At 49.1% G+C, this 19,600-nt stretch overlaps 1 protein-coding gene across 10 annotated transcripts in view; it reads right to left on the bottom strand.

The window, feature by feature from the left end:
- Positions 1-19,600, bottom strand: part of LOC118227435 (C-myc promoter-binding protein-like) — a 73,114-nt gene that overhangs the window by 49,154 nt on the left and 4,360 nt on the right. For 9 of the 10 annotated variants that reach the window (XR_004765280.1, XM_035417890.1, XM_035417892.1 and 6 more), the window contains exon 2: positions 3,349-3,681. Coding sequence is in view for 9 of the 10 variants with exons in the window: in XM_035417890.1 (XP_035273781.1) it covers positions 3,349-3,659 (311 nt within the window). In the remaining variant the exon portion in view is untranslated. Of the gene's footprint in view, positions 1-3,348; positions 3,682-4,106; positions 4,148-19,600 lie in introns of those variants that run through there. The other variant, XM_035417891.1, reaches the window with a different exon arrangement.

Genomic DNA, 19,600 nt, shown 5'->3' with positions numbered 1-19,600 from the left:
TCCAAATCGAGTAATGATACAAACGAACAATCGTGCTTCAAAAACGTCAGCACAAAACGTAAAGGAAACGCCCTCCAAATCGAGAAACGATGTTAAGGGGAGAATCCCCGCAAAACCAGTTGATGCAACAGAAGTGCTCCATGCCACTTAGGGGAAGCCGCACAATGGAATGTGCTCTCGCACAGAGAGGAACACGTCATTACCGCTTTAGACTTTAGGCAGCCGGAAGAGACCAAAAGACGCGGGTGAACGTCAGAAGAGGGCAATAAACGGTGAATAAACAAAAATAAGCATTCTTATATGATCATCACAAATCCATTACTTATTAGAAAAGAACAACAATATGGATCTTGTGAACGGCAGGTTGTTAGCTGGCTAGCGACTCCGATAGGTACGTTAGCTAACTAGCGAGTTCACTTCACCTCACAGCAGTTAGCTGCGTAAAACTGAGCTAACGTTAGTTATCAACCCGCGTCTCTGGTCTTTTCCCGTTGCCAAGTCTAAAGCAGTTGTGACGTGATCCTCTCTGTGCGAGAGCACATTCCAGTGGCGTGGAGCGATTCTCCTCTTTGCATCGTTTCTTGATTTGGAGGGCGTTTACGTTTGTGCTTTTGTTTTCGAAGTGCAATCATCCTTGTGGGCATCCATACCCCTCGCTGCCACACTTGACACTGCAGCTCACACTTGCGTTGTGTTAAGAATTTCAGGTGACACATCTTAGGCCGGAGACATACTTGATTCCAATTACGCGGATTAGACTAGAGCCAAGCTTGCACAGGGCGGGGTTGGAGGAAGACCTTTCAAATGTGGATCTTAGCGTCTTAGCATGCAGTTTACGCCAGATCAACCAGCAGGGGTCGCTCGATAGCAATGAACACGGGGCCCCCTAATCGACTGAACCCTATCGCCTATTGCGCATTTCGAAAAACACAGGGTCCCAAATCGAGCCACGGGATTTATCTGCGCACTGTAGTGTGGCACTTTAACCGAATGAACCCGTAAAGGGCTGGCTGTAGAGAAGAGGCAGAGCAGTGAGAGAGACGGCGTTATTTGAACCGTACCCACTGAGGCACTGAGGCCAAAAAAGCCGACGGGGATTACCCTACAACACCTGCAGCCCCCTGAAGCCGAGCCACACCTGGTTCCAAAACCCCAAATCGAATCCACCGATAAAGAAAAAACATCCCCAAACTGACAAACTTGCACTGTAAAAACGTTCAGTGTAAAAATGAGTCTGACAGAGCACATTTTATCAAAATCAAACACCGGCAACACAATAAAGTGGGTTGTATTTTCCTGTCGTGCAGCACCCCGCGTTTAAAAGCGATGCTGTCTCACCGTGCGCGGTGCCTGTCAGCGGGGGAGACGGACGCGGCCGGGACGAGAACAATGCCGCTGTCGCTCGGCGTTCCTGAGCGCTCAGGGAACGAGGCGTCCTCGCGGCGAGCGCAGACTAAACGAAACGCTTCAGAAACGCGGCGCTGCGACTCGCCGTCAGACGCACCAATCACAGCAATCGGTCACCGTCAGCGAGCAGTGTCCAGACCAAACGGGCTGTAAGAAATGTGGATTTCGGAACGCAAATCTGACCCCCCCCAAGTCTACAAGTCTTTAATGGTGCTAACCATATGCTGTGCTGAAAATACACAGGATTTTAGAAAGTGTCCTTCCCACGTGGGGGCAGTTACTATGGTGACCTGTGAAGCACACTGGATTCAGTATTTCGGTACAGTAGCACTCAGGAGGTCTCAAAGGTTCTTTTATATAATTTCAATTTTAGTGTGGTGTTTAGTTTAGTGTATTGTATTGGCCCAGGCAGGTTGTAGATGCTTTAAAAAGTTTCTGGTGACCCTATAATGGTGGGCCTTGGGGCATTCGGGAGAAAACTGAATGCACTTCCTCATTTGCGTCCTATCTAGAAAGGCTGTGCCAAAATGTCTGGCTCTGTGCGTCAGTTTTAACTACAAATTTATGCATCATAAATAAATATTTCATGCTACTCTGTTTTTTTTGCGCACAAGCTCTGGTTTTTGTTGTATTTTTAACATGAAATAAATAAATAACAATCTAACACGTACTGCAGAGCCAGCTCTGTCTGTGGCTGCCAGGCAATGCCTTTGTTTGTCTCTGCATTAATGAAACACACACACACACGCGCACACACTCTGACTCACTCACTCACTCTGCATCTTACGCGTTCTCCCTCTTTCACTCCCAGGAACAGCAGTGTTTACACAACACAGGCCTACCACAGGGCCTAATGCATTCACACACTCCGACAACACACTCTCACAACACCTAGACAGAATGTGCTTTTGAAACGCTTCAACTGTTCAGAGAGATTTGAACCCTGACAATGTTCACTGGAATACGACCCAAAAATGTTAAATCATACGAGAGAAGAGTCTTTTAAATCTGTCAGTAATCTGCAGGAAATTTTAGTGTCAAAAGGTCTGTCACACCTACACCCACATACCTCACATCTTGCTTCACATCTCTTCTCTCTCGTACATAAACACAGGATCTCTAATCACCTGATGTTTGGGGTCAGGAGGCTGAGACAGAAACATCTCTCGCTAATGAAACATCTCTGCCTGTCCCTGACCTCCCGCACTGCCACAGAATCCCAGCTGTCCCTGCTTCATCAGAATGGTGCCCCAGAGCTGAAGAGGAGGAGGAGGAGGAGGAGGAGGAGGAAGCAGCCAGCGGTCTAATTTTCCTGGAACGGGTTGTCATTTACTCTAAGTCTCAACCGAAAGCAGTTACCGTCTCATTTCAGAAAGGGCTTAAATGAGTCACACCTATGTCAAGGGCCCGGAAGCTTCTAAACCGCGAAAACACCAAGTACCGCACACACATTTCAAAACCAGTATCAATACACACGTGTGTGCGAGTGTGCGTGTTTGGCAACTGTATAGTAAATGCACATTTACCGTTAAAATCTGAAGACCCGTGAGATGAGATGACTATCTCTATGCTCTCAGTGTGTCACAGTTAGCAGAAATTTGTGTGCTGCTCCTGATTGGACAAACACATGGCCTGTGGGAGGTCTTTTTGTTTGTAATTGGTTACAATGCGTGTTTAACCATAAGAGGGCTAATTTCAACTATTCTACACCGTTTTTCATAAATCTACCATAAAGTAACCGCAATGTTACAATATGAGAAAGGGAAAAGAGGCGGATGTTAGCATTGCTGCTTGGACAATGACTCACAATGTATCTGTGAGAGTAGCATGTTAGATAGAATTAATGCAACAAGACAGTCATGTTTCACAGTACATTTCACAATACGTTCACAAAATAAAAGACGCACACACACGCACACGCACAGGCACGCGCTCCCTCACCCCAGGTCAGTGAGCGGGGGCTTGTCCCGCCCCCTCCTGTAACACAGGTAGGTCTGGGGTCCCATGAGGCTGCCCCCGTTCAGGTCGGCGGAGAGGCCGGAGGGCGTGGCCTCCACGCAGGCGTACCCGGCGGGCACCTGCTCCCCGAGCGAGCGCATCACCACGGCCACGTCAGTGACGGGCGCCTTGGGCCTGGCCGTCTGGTGGCAGGCGTCGTCGAAGTGGATCTCCTCGTCCAGCGGCTTGGACGAGTCCATCAGCCCCGCCACCACGAAGTAGTCCACCACGCGAGGACTTCTGCTGTCCATCATCACCCATCCCCACGCACTGGAGCTGGCAGAGAGAGAGAGAGAGGGAGAGAGAGGGGAGAGAGGGAGAGTGGAGAGAGAGAGAGTGGGAAGGGGGGAGAGAGACAGAGAGAGGGAGAGAAAGAGAGAGAGGGAGAGGGGGAGAGGGGAGAGAGAGGGAGAAAGAGAGAGATGGAGATAGGGGAGAGAGGGGGAGAGAGGGGGAAGGGGAAAGAGAGATAGAGGGATGGAGAAAGAAACAGGGAAGGAGAGAGGGAGATGGATGGTGGGGAAAAGAGAGCGGGCAGAGACAGAGATATGATTAAAAGAGAGGGAAGAAGAGCAACAGGGAGGGAGAAAAGGACAACAGAGACGAGGGGAAAAAAGTGAACCGAGAGAAATAAAGACATCTCAACTACAATAGCAATGGGAGTGAAAGCTTCACCAATCCCAAAAAGAGGCTATTTTCACATCCTCTCAGACAGTCACTGACTAGGACCAATCACAGCATTTTGCTATAGAGAGCACCATCTCCACCAATCACAGGTTCCATGAAGCCTCAGTGCCCCATCCCAAGTCCACTGTGAACGGTCGTGAGAAACAACAGAAAAGCTGGAGACAAACTGTAGGGTTCATTCTAAAATTGGGGGCGGGGGGACTTTTCTTGGTGGTTAAGGAGTGTCTGGCATCTAACAGAATATGACTGACATTCCCCCAAATGCGTGCCCCGTCCCCCTCAAGAAACTACGCCTATGAGACAAAGCCTACTAATAATGCCAGAACATTCCAGAGATTACATCATTACACCAAAGACACGAAATGTTCAAAATGACTATGGTAATGTCTAGCGTCCTGTTAAAAGTAAAGAAATAAATTGATGTTGGCAGCAGCCTGTAGTCAAGCACTAAACACTGGGGGGGGGTATGGACATGAGAACCTTAAAAGACAATGGAGCTTGGCCTACACACAAACAAAATAAGATTTCTTGCTGATTTCCGCATCTGGCTACCAAGGGATACAGTCAAAGAGAATCAATGTATTACCTTCGACACCATGAGGCAAACTGGGAGTCTATTACCAAAATCTTTAAAAAAAGCAATAGGCCCAGATGAGGGCTGCCTGACGCTGTCCCTGGAGATATACTATCCTGTAGGTCTTCAATCCAACCCTAACAAAGCACACGTCAATCCAACCCTAACAAAGCACACCTCATTCAACAGCTCAGCTGCTCATTAGTAGAATCAGGTGTGCCAAATTAGGGTTGAAACGAAAACCTAGAGGACGGTAGATCTCCAGGAATAGGATTCAGGTCTGGTCTAGATGCTAGATCAACAAGGTGGGCCCCACCCTGAGGAGATTAAGGTGAAACTAATATGCAGACACAGAGAGAGAATCCAGGCTGGAGATGGCATGATTCACTGACAGAGCAGAGGGTTTGACATTATGACCAGCGTCCCTCCATCTCCATCTATTTTGTTCGCTCTTCAGTTTCACATTATATTGGGACAGGTTTCCATCAGATATGCACAAATCCTCTTTTCACTGATCTAGATCAGCTTGGTGAGAGGGACGGGCAATCCAGACGACTGCAGGACCGGTGCATCTGTGCAGTATGCAATGCAGATTCCACCGAGCAGAATGTGACCACTGTGTTCACGAGGAGACAGGGTGTTTCCCGCTGACCTGGAACCCTCCCACCCTGGACAATACCGCGGCAGATTATGCACTGTCCTGAGGGGAAGGGGAATCATTACCAGACTGTGGGCCACAACACCATACTGAGTCAGCACTCAGGCGGGACACGCCACATGACAGCATGCTAAAGCACCGATTCCTTAGTGAAGTGCCAATTCCATATTAAAGATCTGATTCCTTATTAATGTGCCAATTCCACATTGAAGCGGAAATTCCATACGAAATGCCGATTCCCAATTAGAGGGGGCTGGCGTGCTGCGTTTAAGGTCCTGTTTCCCACGATTCTGGATGGAGGCGAGGGAGGGGGATGTGTGTGGGGGGGGGGGGGGTCACTGGGTGCACAATAGAAACATAATTTTATGCGTTTTATATTGTTTCAGTGAAATTGCGAGCGTCTCCGTTGGTTTTATTTGAGCGGATCCAGCTGCAGTCTGCGGTCGGTGCCAGGTCATTACAGCGCACGCAGGAGCGTGGAGCCGCACTGGGCCCGCTGGGTCAGACCCACCCGCGTGGGGGAGAATTCTGCTCAGACCTGCCCAGGGTCCTGCGTCGGGTGGACTTATAGCCATCAGAGTCCAGACTGTCCTTGTGGGGACCGGGGGTATCGTCCCCACTGAGAAAATTTTGAAAAATGATCCCCTAAAATGGACCATTTTCATGCATTTTTTTTTCTTTTAATGTGAGGATCTACACACCAACAAAACTTTCACAAAAACTCTATGCACTTGACTGACATGATGGGGAAGTCTCACTTGTAAATGAGCCACATAACAAGCAGCAATGGTGTGATTAGAAAACAGCGACAAATTGAGAACGGAAAAAATGACGTGGCAAATAATGAAAATGTAAACATTTGCTCATGCTATGCCCACGCCACAGAAAATGATCTGTTGAGTCATGCACTGGCCTTTTAGAAATCGCCTTATATCCATGAATCAGTGCTCCGGACAACCTTATTTGGCTAGCTAACAACATCTGAGCTGCCAAACGCTGTTTGGGATGATGCCTATATGCTAATATAGAGGCGAGTAAACACTATTTCACAAAAAAACGGTGCGTGAACACCATTCAGGGGTGGCACAGTGGTGCAGTGGGCAGCAGTAAGAAGGTCCTGGGTTTGCATCCTGGATGGGGCCTTTCTGTGTGGAGTTTGCATGTTCTCTCCGTGTCCCTGTGGGTTTCCTCCAGGTACTCTGGTTTCCTCCCACAGTCCAAAAGACATGCAGGTTAGGCTACTCATTGGGGTTGCTGTAAATTAGCACATGTGCCCAGTCAACCTTCCCTGTATAAATAAAGGTTTTTTATTTATTTGATGTTGATTTGAGTGTTCAGCATTAACACACACTGGTCCAGGGTTCAGCTTTAACACACACTGGTTCAGTGTTCAGCTTTAACACGCACTGGTCCAGTGTTCAGCTTTAACACACACTGGTCCGGTGTTCATCTTTAACACACACTGGTCCGGTGTTCATCTTTAACACGCACTGGTCCAGTGTTCAGCTTTAACACGCACAGGTCCAGTGTTCAGCTTTAACACACACAGGTCCAGGGTTCTGCATTAACACACACTGGTCCAGGGTTCATACTAGGTTCAAGGTTATCTTTATTGTCCCACTAGGGGAAATTTGTTTTGCAGCCAGGGTTCACATGAAGACAGAATACAAAAGGACAACATCACGACAACATCAACACAATAAAACCACTGAGCTAGTGGAGGGAAATGGAAATTCATACCAAGTAAAAATGTGTGCAAGTGTGCAAATGCACAGGGGTAGTGCAAGTAATGCAACCAGAGTGCTATTATTTGCCATTCAGCATATCAATAGCACCTGGGATGAAGGAGACATGGAATCTTTTAGTCCTCCAAACAGGTGCCTTGTAACGACAGCCTGAGGGCAAAAGCTCAAACTCCCTCTGGAGTGGATGGTCCTGGCAGACCAATATAGCATTAGCCCTCCTAAGGACCTTGCCTGTTCATTTTACGTTACGCCTAGGTAATATTGACTGCATGCAGCTCGCACCAATGAAGTGCAGTGCATTAAACAGAACTGGCGACGCGTCCTCGTCTCACCCTGGGCCCGTCCGCCCCCTTATCGCTGTGCATCTCAGATCAAGGCAGTTCAATCGGGCTGTGATGCTTTATTGGCGTGATGTACCGCGGACGCGCAGACAGCAATCACCGGAGCGCAAGGCACAGGGCGTCAACCGAGTCATATTTGGAGACGATGTCATAAATCTCTCCCTCTTCCAAACTCCCCGTCTCTGCTACAAATTCAAATTGCGCTTCGTTGGAGCGACGTCATTCTAGCACTGCCACAAGGAGCTTAAACGTCTCTCCTTACCACTTTTTCTTTCTAAAACAGCTTCATCCATCGTTCATAATCGTTGTCACCGTGAGACACCTATATGACACCTATACCTAGTAAAGCACCTGTATGAAACTGCCAAAGGCCTATTAAAGCACCAATTCATATTAAAATGCTTATTACATATTAAAGCACAGATTCATAGTAAAGCGCTGATTCCATTTAAAAACACCGATTCAAGGGCCGTCTACCACCTCGCCCACCACAGCAGAGACCCGGGTTCAATCCCCGGCAGTGGTACTTCCGGCTTGGTCAGAACACGACGAACACAACTGGCAGTGTTCGCGGGTGGGAAGCTGGTGAGGGTATGAGTCCCGATCGTTGCATTAGCGACTCCTACTGTTTGGTCTCCCTGTTCAGCAGGGAGGGGATCTGGGGGAGATAGCACGAACCTCTTACGCTCTCCCAGTGAAGCTCCTCGCTGTCAGGTGAAAAGAAGCGTCTGGCGACTCCACATTTATCGGAGGCTGGCATGTGGTAGTCTACACCCTCCCCAGACCGACAGAGGATAGCGTATTGACCAGGACTGTGATACACACGGGGAATTGGTATAATGACTAAATTGGGGAGAAAATGGCAAAAAAAAACAAAACACCGATTCAATATTAAAAGTGCCGATTCCGTATTAAAAGCACAGATTCCATATCAAAGCACAGATGCCATGCTACGGGACTGAGCCCCCTTCAAAGCACCGATTCCACATTAAAGCACTGATTATATATCAGAGAACCAATTCCAGCTCCTGGCCAGCGTCAGCACTGCTCATTAATCGTGGGACACGATATTTTGCGGCCTGTTTCTCAGACTGCCCTTAATGAAATGGCCCCGGTTGTGCCTCTCTACCTCTGCTCACAGTTCTCAGCCGACTACCCTACGGCGCTCCACAATGAAAGCGCGGGAGCTCACGAAAACATAAAACTCAAAGCATTTCTGTTTTAAGCACAACGCTCGATTAATTGTCCCAGGCTTGATCAACTGTGAAGCGAGAACTGACAAATGGAATGAGCGATTAGAGTTCATTAATTATGTTTAATTAGTCATCCAATTAAGCTGAGTGCTAATACCCATTGCTAATCAAGTTTTCGGGGCATACATCAAGGAAAACGGCTGAATAAAAACAGAAAGGGCAATCATGCGACACCGAGGGGTAGAAAAGATCCACGCAAGTAAATGCACTGAACACAGCGTGCACAACAAAATGTTCAGTTTAAAATCTATTCTACAAGAGACACATTTTGGTTTTGACAGGACTCATAAATTTGCAGTGCAGTCTTGATTTATTTAAGTCCATAACTGATAATTCTGTCATGACTGCAAAAAGGTCATTTTTAAAAGGTAAAAAGACTTGACCGCACACAGGTAAATGTGCTATAGTTTTAACTGCAGGCAGGTAAATGTGCTATAGTTTTAACTGCAGGCAGGTACATGTGCTGTTGTTTTAACTGCACACAGGTAAATGTGCTGTTGTTTTAACTGCACACAGGTAAATGTGCTGCAGTTTTAACTGCACACAGGCAAATGTGCTGCAGTTTTAATTGCACACAGGTAAATGGTCTGTAGTTTTAATAGCACACAGGTAAATGTCCTGTAGCTTTAACTGTGCACAGGTAAATGTACTGTAGCAGGTGTAGGAGTGCAAACACAGCTGAAATAGCCTCATGCGCATCAGCGTTGTTGGCCTTGCATTAGCAGCACATAAATCTGTTGTTCTTCCAGCAGAACCCTGGGAGGAAACACCACACTGACAGGAGCAGGGTTTCCTTGCCAAGAACGGATCACAGGTAAATCCACCTGTTTACTGGAAGCGCCTTCCCTTGGGAATCTGGCAGATCCAGGGCTTTACCTGCGCTGCCGGGCTCCGGGTGGTCCAACAGAGACGTGGGGGGGAGGACACACACTGACTGGCACCCTGGGTGCGAGGGGAGGGGCAAAGCCCTTAATTACAAACCGTGGGAATACAGTGCAAGTCCTGCTGTGGAGTTCTCCTAAAGCCAACAGGAACATGTGTGTGGTTTGCTTGATGGGTTTTTAGGCCAGGAGGGAGAGAGGGCCTTAGGATTGTGTGTGCTTACTGCAGACAGTAACAGCACAGTGTTTAAGATCAGATATACGGGGGTGAGCAGGGGTTACAGCCGCTTAGAGCAGGCGCCAAGGCAAGGCGCGTTTTCATTGGCTGATTTTGGTACGATCGATTGGCTGTCAGAGGTGGTGGGTCCCAAGGAGGCAGAGCTTTGGGGTGCTGAGTGGTCCAGTCTGAAAAGATGTTGAAGACGCACCTCTTCAGATTGTACCTTGACTAAGTCTATCACTACTCCTCTGCAGGGTTACTCATATCACTGTCTTATATCACTTCTGTCCTTGTATCTTGATCTTCTAGCACGTGTGTGTTGCACTTGTACTATAATCTTCATGTTGTAGCTCTTTATCATATCTCTTGTAATCATGCCTCACTTCTAGTTTCACTTGCCATAACTCTACTAATTTATACTATGCTTACTGCGTGATCTAGACTTAATGTTCATGGCTACACAGAATGGATGAGAATTGTATCTTATCTGACCTGTGTTTTGTAGTTGTTCCAGTGACCCTCGGTATGAACTCACTCACTGTACGTCGCTTTGGATAAAAATGCCTGCCAAATAAAATGTACTGTTGACACCCCACTAACAGACAGGAGCAGACCAAGAGCGGGAAGAGCTTCACGTCAATTACTGAACCATTCGAATGCGACTCCGGCCAACAGGAGCAGCGGCGAGGCCAATCGCACGCCCCCGGCCCCCTCTTCCGCGGGAGCCAATCGCCTTTCCTCCTCCGCCGCAGACAGGCGCGGACGCGGAGGTCGCACGGAAACGTTGCACCGCGCCGCGTGACGGGCCTTCCTCCCTGTGGCTTCCGGCCGATCCATCTGGGCCGGGCTCCCTGCGGAGCGCGCGGAGACGTCCGATACCGTCGCCGAGCGGCAACCGAATATTCCCCGGCGAACAGCCCTGCCCCCCCTCCCGTAAAATGACCTCTCCTTCCCAGCTTACAGTGTTGTGAAGGGAGGAGGGGGCACGGTTAGCCTGAGATGTAGGTTGAAATTTCCAGTGTGTAACAAATAACAAAATACACTGAGAATATTCTAAATTACATAAAGAATATGTAGATCTACACTTCAAAATAACCCCCCCCCACCCCCACACACACACACACACACAAATTCATGATCGTATGGCCATCCCATAATTTAACCCCAACAACCCATAATCCCAACAATCTGCTACATCGCCAACACAGCATAGACACTGCTCGTTACAAATGCTCACCGTGGCAACGGGAAGCGTTCCCTTGTGGGATGGCGGAGCGCCTCTCCCCAAGCTGTCAGAGGCGCTCTCCCCAGAGACATCACACGGCCCCCGCCCAATCAGAAGAGCCCGCCCCCCGCGTGAATATGCACTTTTCCACTTCAGCACATTCGACACACAACACATCCGGCGAGAGTAACGATCTATAAAAAGCCCAACTACAAACATTAAGCATTATTATTTATTCGGTAGTTGAGCATCTAGCACTGATTAAAGAAATATGTACTAAAATTGAAATTCAAATGTGTGCGATTTCATAATTGCAAAAGGCTGCTGTATTGGCTCTTTTTTTTTTTTTTTAATTAATAAACAGATGGAGGCGCTGCTGGTGCTGGCCAATCGGAAGCATGCGGAGGGCGGAGAGCGGGGACTCGTTCAATCGGAGCGCTGTCGAAGTGGAGAATGTGAAAGTGAACGATGACCGTGCCAACAAAATGACTCTCACAAATACCGTCCGAGTGTATTTTCTTTCTTTAGAGCACAACCCCCCCCCCCCCCCCCCCCCCCCCGTACCAGCCACTGTAAGGTCAGTGAGTCAGCAGAAACTGAAAAAAAAGACTGTAAACAACCTTTATTGCAAATAAAGTAAACTACCGCTATGTATTATGTTCATAACAGAACAGAAAGGAGGGTTTTCAGTCGTTTGAGATTTTAATCATTTTAGATTACGCTCATCGCAAATAATCCCAATTATGCATAGCCTATACATTGTGAGTTACTGTCATTGTCACATTATGAATTATGTAAGGCAGGTTCTGGGACAGCTGTATTGTTCAGCTCTAAGTTTTGGTTTAAACAGCCTAGACGGTTCAATAAAATCTGGCTAAAAATAGGCTTATTTGTGTAAATTCATCTGTGTATTCTGACAGTACAGCACAGGCACAGTCTATGATCTAGGCCTACTGGACATGTGTGGAAATGGCAAGTGTCTAACCTAATGCTTGTTGTATCGCAAGTCATATTTAAATCTAAACACATTGCATAATACTTGTAATACGATATTTTATCCCAGTCGCGCAACCCAACCCGCTCACACAAATACACGCGGACGCTAACACTCGTCAGTACAGCGTACATGAGGTAGCCTAAATGCACATCGATGTGGTAAAGACACTTTGTTGACAAGATTTTACAGATTTGATATTTTGCAGATTTCAGTGTCACCGTGGAGACGGACACTGAAGCGAAGCCATTCTCCGCTTCAAACAATATGTCTGAATAACTCACATTAATGCAGATATTTACCAAAACAACTCAAAAGTACTATGGTAATGCCTCAGCCAGGGAGGAATCAAACCTGCAACCCCCACACGCGCCTACTACAGCACCCGGCTGTGAGAAATGACACAGCTCCCAAATGAGCACGCACGGAAGGTTACCTGAGACAAGCATTAACTGCAGGTACAAACAGCCAAAATGAAGAAAACAAACTTTAAGTCTATAATTGAAAGGAAGGTTGAAAACAGGCAGTTGACTTTGCGTATACTTTATAAAGGAAACAAAGAGCACGGAGGTGAAATTAAATGTCCCAATCAAAATATTATGATGCACTGCTGTACCGGAAACGGGCTTCTCTCTAGTTGTTAAAATAACAAGCAAACAAAGGGAAATTGCTATTTTTCACTCACCCAAATATCCTGTTTGTACAGTGACAGTGCATTTATTATTAGGAATGTTTTCTGGCAATTTCGCTGTAACTGACAGTTTCAAGGAACATAGAAATCAAGGCAAACACATTTTAAAAATATCCCCATAATTAATAGTTAAATGACAATTTTTTCCAATGTAAACCAATCAAAAAGTTAATACACACACACACACACACACACTCACAGACGCATACACACACACGCGCGCACACGCACACACACGCACACGCACACTTTCACACGTACGCACACACGCTTTCCTCAAACACACGGCCTCATTCCAACATTTTCACCCTCGTACCGATTCCCCGGCCAGACTGACCTCAGGTCGAGGCCTCAGCTCCTCTGGATAAGACAGAGGGGCTGCTGGGAACCCTCCCCCCCTGAGGAACAGCAGGAGAAGAGCCGGACAAACTGCGAGGACCTACTCCCAATCCTCCATTTTCTCCTCGCTCGCTCTCCCCGCAAGTCCACCACTCCGTTTAACAGCGCCGTGTCACTGGAGTAGACAGTGAAGGCCGTATTCAATTATTCAAAAGCACCGGCAGCAGTGAAAGCACTTAGAGGGCTTCGGACGTCGTCCGTCTTATTTACTGAATCAGCCCCGCAGCTATCGCTAATCTGCTCAGCATACGGCTTTGCCCGGAGCCGCCAACTCTTCTGCGTCAATTTCACATCATAATCATCCACCCAACTGCCAGTTTGCCTAAAACAAGCATCTCCCAGAAGGGTCTAAAGGCATTAGCGTGTTTGTTATATTCCCTACCTCACAAGATGGCCCTTATGCCCCTTTCTCACTGTAGAGCTGGAACCAGGTTGGTTAATTATACACACACATACACACGCCCACACACAGACACACACACACACACACACACACACACAGACACACACACATACACACACACGCACACACACACGTACACGCACACACACGCACTCACACCCAGAGCCACTAACTCTTCTTCATCAATTTCACATCATAACCATCCACCCAACTGCCAGTTCGCCAAAATAAGCGTCTCCTCGAAGGGCATAAAGGCATTAACACGTTCATTATATTCCCTACCCCACAAGACGGCCCTTATGCCCGTTTCTCACTGTAGAGATTATACACACACATACACACGCACATACACACACACACACACACACACACACACGTACACACAGGCACACAGCTGCAGGCAGAATAGCCCAGGTCACCTGTTGAGAACACACAGCAGCCTTGTGCAGGGAAAAGGAAAACCAAAGCAATCCCTGTAGTGCACAGCCTCGCCCCTCCCCAGCAGGGGAGAAACGGCACAGGCGGGACCCATTAGGCCAAGGGGACCCGCTTTTACTTTCCCTCCGGTACAGACTGTGCACAATCTGCACGGCTGGGAAGTCCTCGGGCAGAAACCCCCCCCCCCCCCCCCCCCCCCCCCCCCCCCCCCCAGACAGACCCGCAGGGGGGGCTCTGCCTCTTCCCCTCAGCCGTTCCGGGTAAACGCATTAGCTAACGCAAATTCAGAGATGAATATCCCCCCGGAAAAGAGGCTCGCCGGTGCCGGTAGCGCCGCCGCCGCGCTAACGAACGCGCGCGCTACGCGCAGACGCAGGCGTGCGGGGGGAACAGCGCACTGGTCCGCAACGGCAGACACGCTTTAGAGAGACATGTGCCTTTAAGTGCCCCAAAGTGCCCGTGAGTGCCTGTGAGTGCTGTTAAGTGCGCAGTCGTGTAGTCTGCCCGGTACACACGAGTGTCCCAGCGGCTGACCTGGAGCGTCAGCTGTGCCGGCGCTGCAGGGCGAGCGCCGACACCCCTCCGTCACACGCTGGAGCGACACCCCTGGGAGGGGGAGGCGGCAGTTCCGGGGAGATAGAGAGCGAGCGAGAGAGAGAGAGAGAGAGAGATAGAGAGAGAGAGAGAGAGAGAGAGAGAGAGAGAGAGAGAGAAATGCAACCACAACCAACACGAAAACAAATTATCTAACACCTTCACCCTTCCCACTCACGGGTTCCTGGCAAAAACAATAAATGAAGGCACGCCGCAAACTGGCAGACCAGTGTCCCTGAGCCTGTGTGTGCGTATGCGTGTCTGTGGGTGTGTGCATGTTTGAGGCCGTGTGTGTGTTCATTTGGTGTGTGTGTGTGTGTGTGTGCAGGGGCGCTGTACGGGGGGGAGCTTAATATGATTGGCTGACAGTGACCCTCAAAAAATATTTGAACATACGATATTCTTGGGTGGTGGGGGCCCAACGTGAGAACTATTCATGGGGCCCAAAATCACTGGTGGTGCTCCTGCCTTTGCGAATGTGTGTCCGTGGGCATGCATGCATGCATGTTTGAGCCTGCCTGCGTGCGTGCCTGTGCATGTGATTACAAACATTAGGCCGACAGTCCAACAGCTAGCCTCCTCACGGGGAAATTAAGCCGGATGGCACGTCCCCACGACGGAAGACTCGTTTCCAAAAAAACCCTCGACGGCTGGAGGAGCGTGAGTTACAAACTCTCCGGTGACAGGCAGACTCGCCACTTTCCACCCCATTTTTCACCTGGGAGAAGAAACCAGGACGCCGACAAAAAAAACACGTCCCTCCGTCAAGCGCTCGGGCCGTCTCCTCCGAAGCCCACCTTCCCGCCGTCTGGGGACATCAAACGCGAGACGAAGCGTCGGCTCGGGCGAACCGGCGCGAGGGGAAGGCGAAGGAGAGGAAGGAACGAAGGCGGGGTTCGGCGTCTACTCCGTATGCTAATCGCAGCAGCGCCCCGCTGCTCGGGATGATCAGGAATACATTAACTCATTTTATTTCACCGTGAAATTATTTTGATATAGGAGCGATATAAAAAAAAAAAAACCTGCCTCGCGTCTCCTAGCTGGCGCAGTGCAGATGGCGACGCATAGAGGAAGGTCTGGGAGACTTCCTCGGCGCGTCTGAAACCCTTCACGCGTCAGAGGAAGAGCGGTCGACCTTTTTTACGGCGATCTGCGGCACTGCTGGGGCCGGGGGGTGGGGGGGGGGGGGGGGTGGGGGGGTGCACCTGTAGCCTATATTGGGATGAGTTTGGGGACAGAGTAAAGGGAGCGCACGTGCAGTCGTCTGACCGTTGCAGCGCGGTCAGCCCGGAATCAGCCTTTTTTTTTTTGAGAATAAAGTAGGCTACTTGCTACGACACCGTGGTCGAGTCACTACGTCTACAGATGAGTTTTACCCTCTGAGGTTTGGGCTTCGTTTACTGCTCTTAACCACACGCATCCGTCCGTTATCTAACACCCGCTCATTCCTGGTCAGGGTCGCGGGAGGTGCTGGAGCCTATCCCAGCATGCACTGAGTGAGAGGCAGGAATACACCCTGAACAGGTCGCCAGTCCATCGTAAGGCACATGCACACCGTTCACTCACGCACTCATTCTTAGGGGCAATTTAGACTTTCCAATTAACCTACCCCGCATGTCTTTGGATTGTGGGAGGAAACCGGAGCACCCGGAGGAAACCCAGCCAGGATTCGGACCAAGCACCTTCTCGCTTGCAACAGTGCTACCCCGGTGCCGCACCAGCGTGCCGCCCCTATCCGCACACAGCACAGCCCCTATCCGCACACAGCACAGCCCCCATCCGCACACAGCACAGCCCCTATCCGCACACAGCACAGCCCCTATCCGCACACAGCACAGCCCCTATCCGCACACAGCACAGCCCCTATCCGCACACAGCACAGCCCCTATCCGCACACAGCACAGCCCCCATCCGCACACAGCACAGCCCGTATCTGACTCGTTCCGTAACAGTAAACAAGCGCGCGAGGCCGACGCATCCTTTCCGGAATTTTCCCCGGCTCTGCACAAAGAGAAAGGAACAAACAACACGGCGTCCGGGCTAATCCCCGGGAGCCGCTGCGATAACCGATCGAAGCCGCGCCGGAGGTCCCTCCCGGCGAGATCGACCCCGCCCGCCGCTTGCCGCCCACCGCCCGCGCTCCGCGTCCGGGCCGCCGCCGCGCTCGATCGGGGTCGCGCGGGAACCCGCTGGCACGCGTCCGCGAGAGCAGGCCTCCCGCCGGCCGTGCCGCTCCCAGACGCTGCGCGGTTATCGATCCGGCCCCGCCCCCCCCTTCTCTGCCCGACGCAGAGCACAGTCAGCCTAAACGCCCGGCGTTAAATCAGACAGAGGCCTTTATTTAAACAGCGAGAGGCCGATCCAGAGCAAAGCTCTGTTTTACAACGGCACCCAGACAACACAACGATGCAACAAAATACACAACGCGATACGTTAAAATATCACAAAAATGAAGCAAACAAGATTTACAATTTAAAATTTACATGAAAATGCTAATATATTATGAAAAGCAAGTACACAATTCCTGAAAAACATCCCTTAAGAGAAACCTGAAGCCCTCCACGATGATCGATTTGTCCAAATCGAAGGTAACCTGTAGGCTAGCTGATTCCATTTAAAAGGTGCACAGAAGGTGAGAGAAGTCTGCCCTAATTCAGTATCCATATGAGGTTTAATGAGGGTGATAGAGAGTAACGTATTCCAGAGACCAAGTATACTGTTCAATAGATCTAAAATGGAAATGGGAACAGATAGCCTATAATATGAAAGCTTATCTAACATAAGCCTATGGAACCTGTCGGCAGTGTGTAGCTGCGGTATTCTCTTCGGGCTCTGAGTGAGGTCAAGCCAATTTTCTCATGCAATGTACAGTGATGTGTTCTAAAACCATCCCCCATAATAAACCTGAGTGCACTATGACACACTGCATCAAGTGGTTTGTGGGTACTGGCAAATGCAGGCATGTAGATTACATCAGAGTAATCCAGTACAAATAAAAATGCAGTTTGGACTATTGCTAATCTAAAAGCCTTTATTAATCAGTTTTTGTCCCTGCAGAAAAAAACCGATTTCAGTTTCTTCACAAACTCTTCAACGTTTTAAACGGTAAATCTTCACCAGGTACATAAATACTTATACCACTGGGCTCTCTGAATTTTGAAACCATCAATAGTATGAATATTAAAATTTTTCTGACTTTTCCCTTTAGATCTACGAAAGAGCATATGATTTGCCTTGGCCAGGTTAAGCATGAGTTCAATATCTAACAGAGCACTTTGAATGGCATGAAAATCAGCCTGTAAATATTAAAAGCTTTATCAACTGAGGGTGCTGACGTGTTAATGATGGTATCCAAATGAACTAACACAGTTCCTACAAGTCCACTATGGCCAGACTGGACTCATAAAATCTCTGTAGAGTTGAATTAACACTGGACAAATTACTCCCCTACAACTGTCAGCATGAAAACAGAAGGAAAGAGGACCTTCTGACCCCCACCACCACCACCACCACCACCCCCCACCCCAAAAAACACAACAGGTGTTCCTACAAAGCCTCGCTGAGTAGCTTCAGACGGACCCCCCAGCCAGTAGGTCCTGGGTTCGCGGGGCTCTTATCTGCCTGGTGGAAAATGAACTGGGGAGAGCCGGTTAAGCGACCATAGCCAGACGCGGCAGCGCCGGGCCCTTTCCCTCTATAAACAAGGAGAGCCCTTCTGTTAGGCGTTCGGAACCCCTCCCCCGCGCCTCCCCCCGCCGTCCTCTCTTCCTGAGGTGACCCAGTAACGTTGTCCCTGAGGTATCGAGGTAGCTGGAACTCAAGGCAGATCCAGGTCCATCCAACGCGGCTCTCCTCCAGCTTTCTTTGGGTTGCTTTTTCCCCTGCTGTTCAATATTCCATTACTTTATTCAACTGACTTTTTCTTTGACTAATTTAGCCCTTTCACTCAATAACATTCTGCACTTTGTTAGAAGAAATGAAAAAATCAGTTGTAGCTTGCAGAAAATACATTATCTTTCTATCATTATATGGTGGATTATGCCAATACATACCACGTGTATAATTATCTCTATAATTATCAGTATAATGCATATAATTATACCAATATACACAGTATTGATATAGAGCTATATACAGTTTACTACTTTTGTAAACAATATTTATTGAATTGAATTGTGCTTTATCTTCTACTGTATTTAGGCTAAATATATTTAAACACATAAGTTATATAGCTTGCCCTACATTTATAAACTGCATTTATGCAGTTTCACTGTTCTTCGTTTTTATATTCTGTGCATATGTCCTGGTTTCAGTCCTGCATAAACCAGGCTCATGGTAATTTTACTGCACAGTCTCAGTCCTGCAGTGACCAAGCCCATGGTAATTCTGCTGCACAGTCTCAGTCCTGCATAAACCAGGCCCATGGTAATTCTGCTGCACAGTCTCAGTCCTGCATAAACCAGGCCCATGGTAATTCTGCTGCACAGTCTCAGTCCTGCATAAACCAGGCCCATGGTAATTCTGCTGCACAGTCTCAGTCCTGCAGTGACCAAGCCCCAGCATTTGGTGACACCGGGTGCGTTGCCGGGAGGAACTAACGCCAGGGTAACCCGAGTAACCCTTGACAACCCAAGCCCCCAACGACAAACGGCAGCTAATGGCACAGCTGGGTCTCCAACCTTTCGCGTAGCCCCCGGGTCACAGCGAACGCCTTCACCGACCGGCGGAGGTGAAGGGGAAGGTCAGGCCGACCCCTCCGGTCGGTGAGGAGCCGGCAGTCTGACCGCGAGAGCCGCGCGCGAGCCCCGCTTCTCCACGCGCACGTCCGCCAGCGCGCCGCGAAGCGAAAACGAGCATCGTCTGATCTCGCGCCTTTCGGAGGCAAAAACGTGCTCGTCTGCACTCTCCCAAATTCACGGAAGACGTTCTATTGAGGAGACTGGCCTATGAATAGGTCTGGGTATTCCAAACTGGGATAAAGGAAAAAAGGGGGGAAATAAATCACTTGGTAGAGCAAGCTGATCCTGGCTCTTACAGGCCCTCAGCAAAAAGGGTTACCGGCACAGAGCAGCTCCCGTTACCATGGGAACAG

The sequence above is a fragment of the Anguilla anguilla genome, chromosome 5, assembly GCF_013347855.1.
Source record: "Anguilla anguilla isolate fAngAng1 chromosome 5, fAngAng1.pri, whole genome shotgun sequence".
In the NCBI taxonomy this organism is placed as follows: Eukaryota; Metazoa; Chordata; class Actinopteri; order Anguilliformes; family Anguillidae; genus Anguilla; species Anguilla anguilla.
This window is presented reverse-complemented; position numbering and strand designations above follow the sequence as displayed.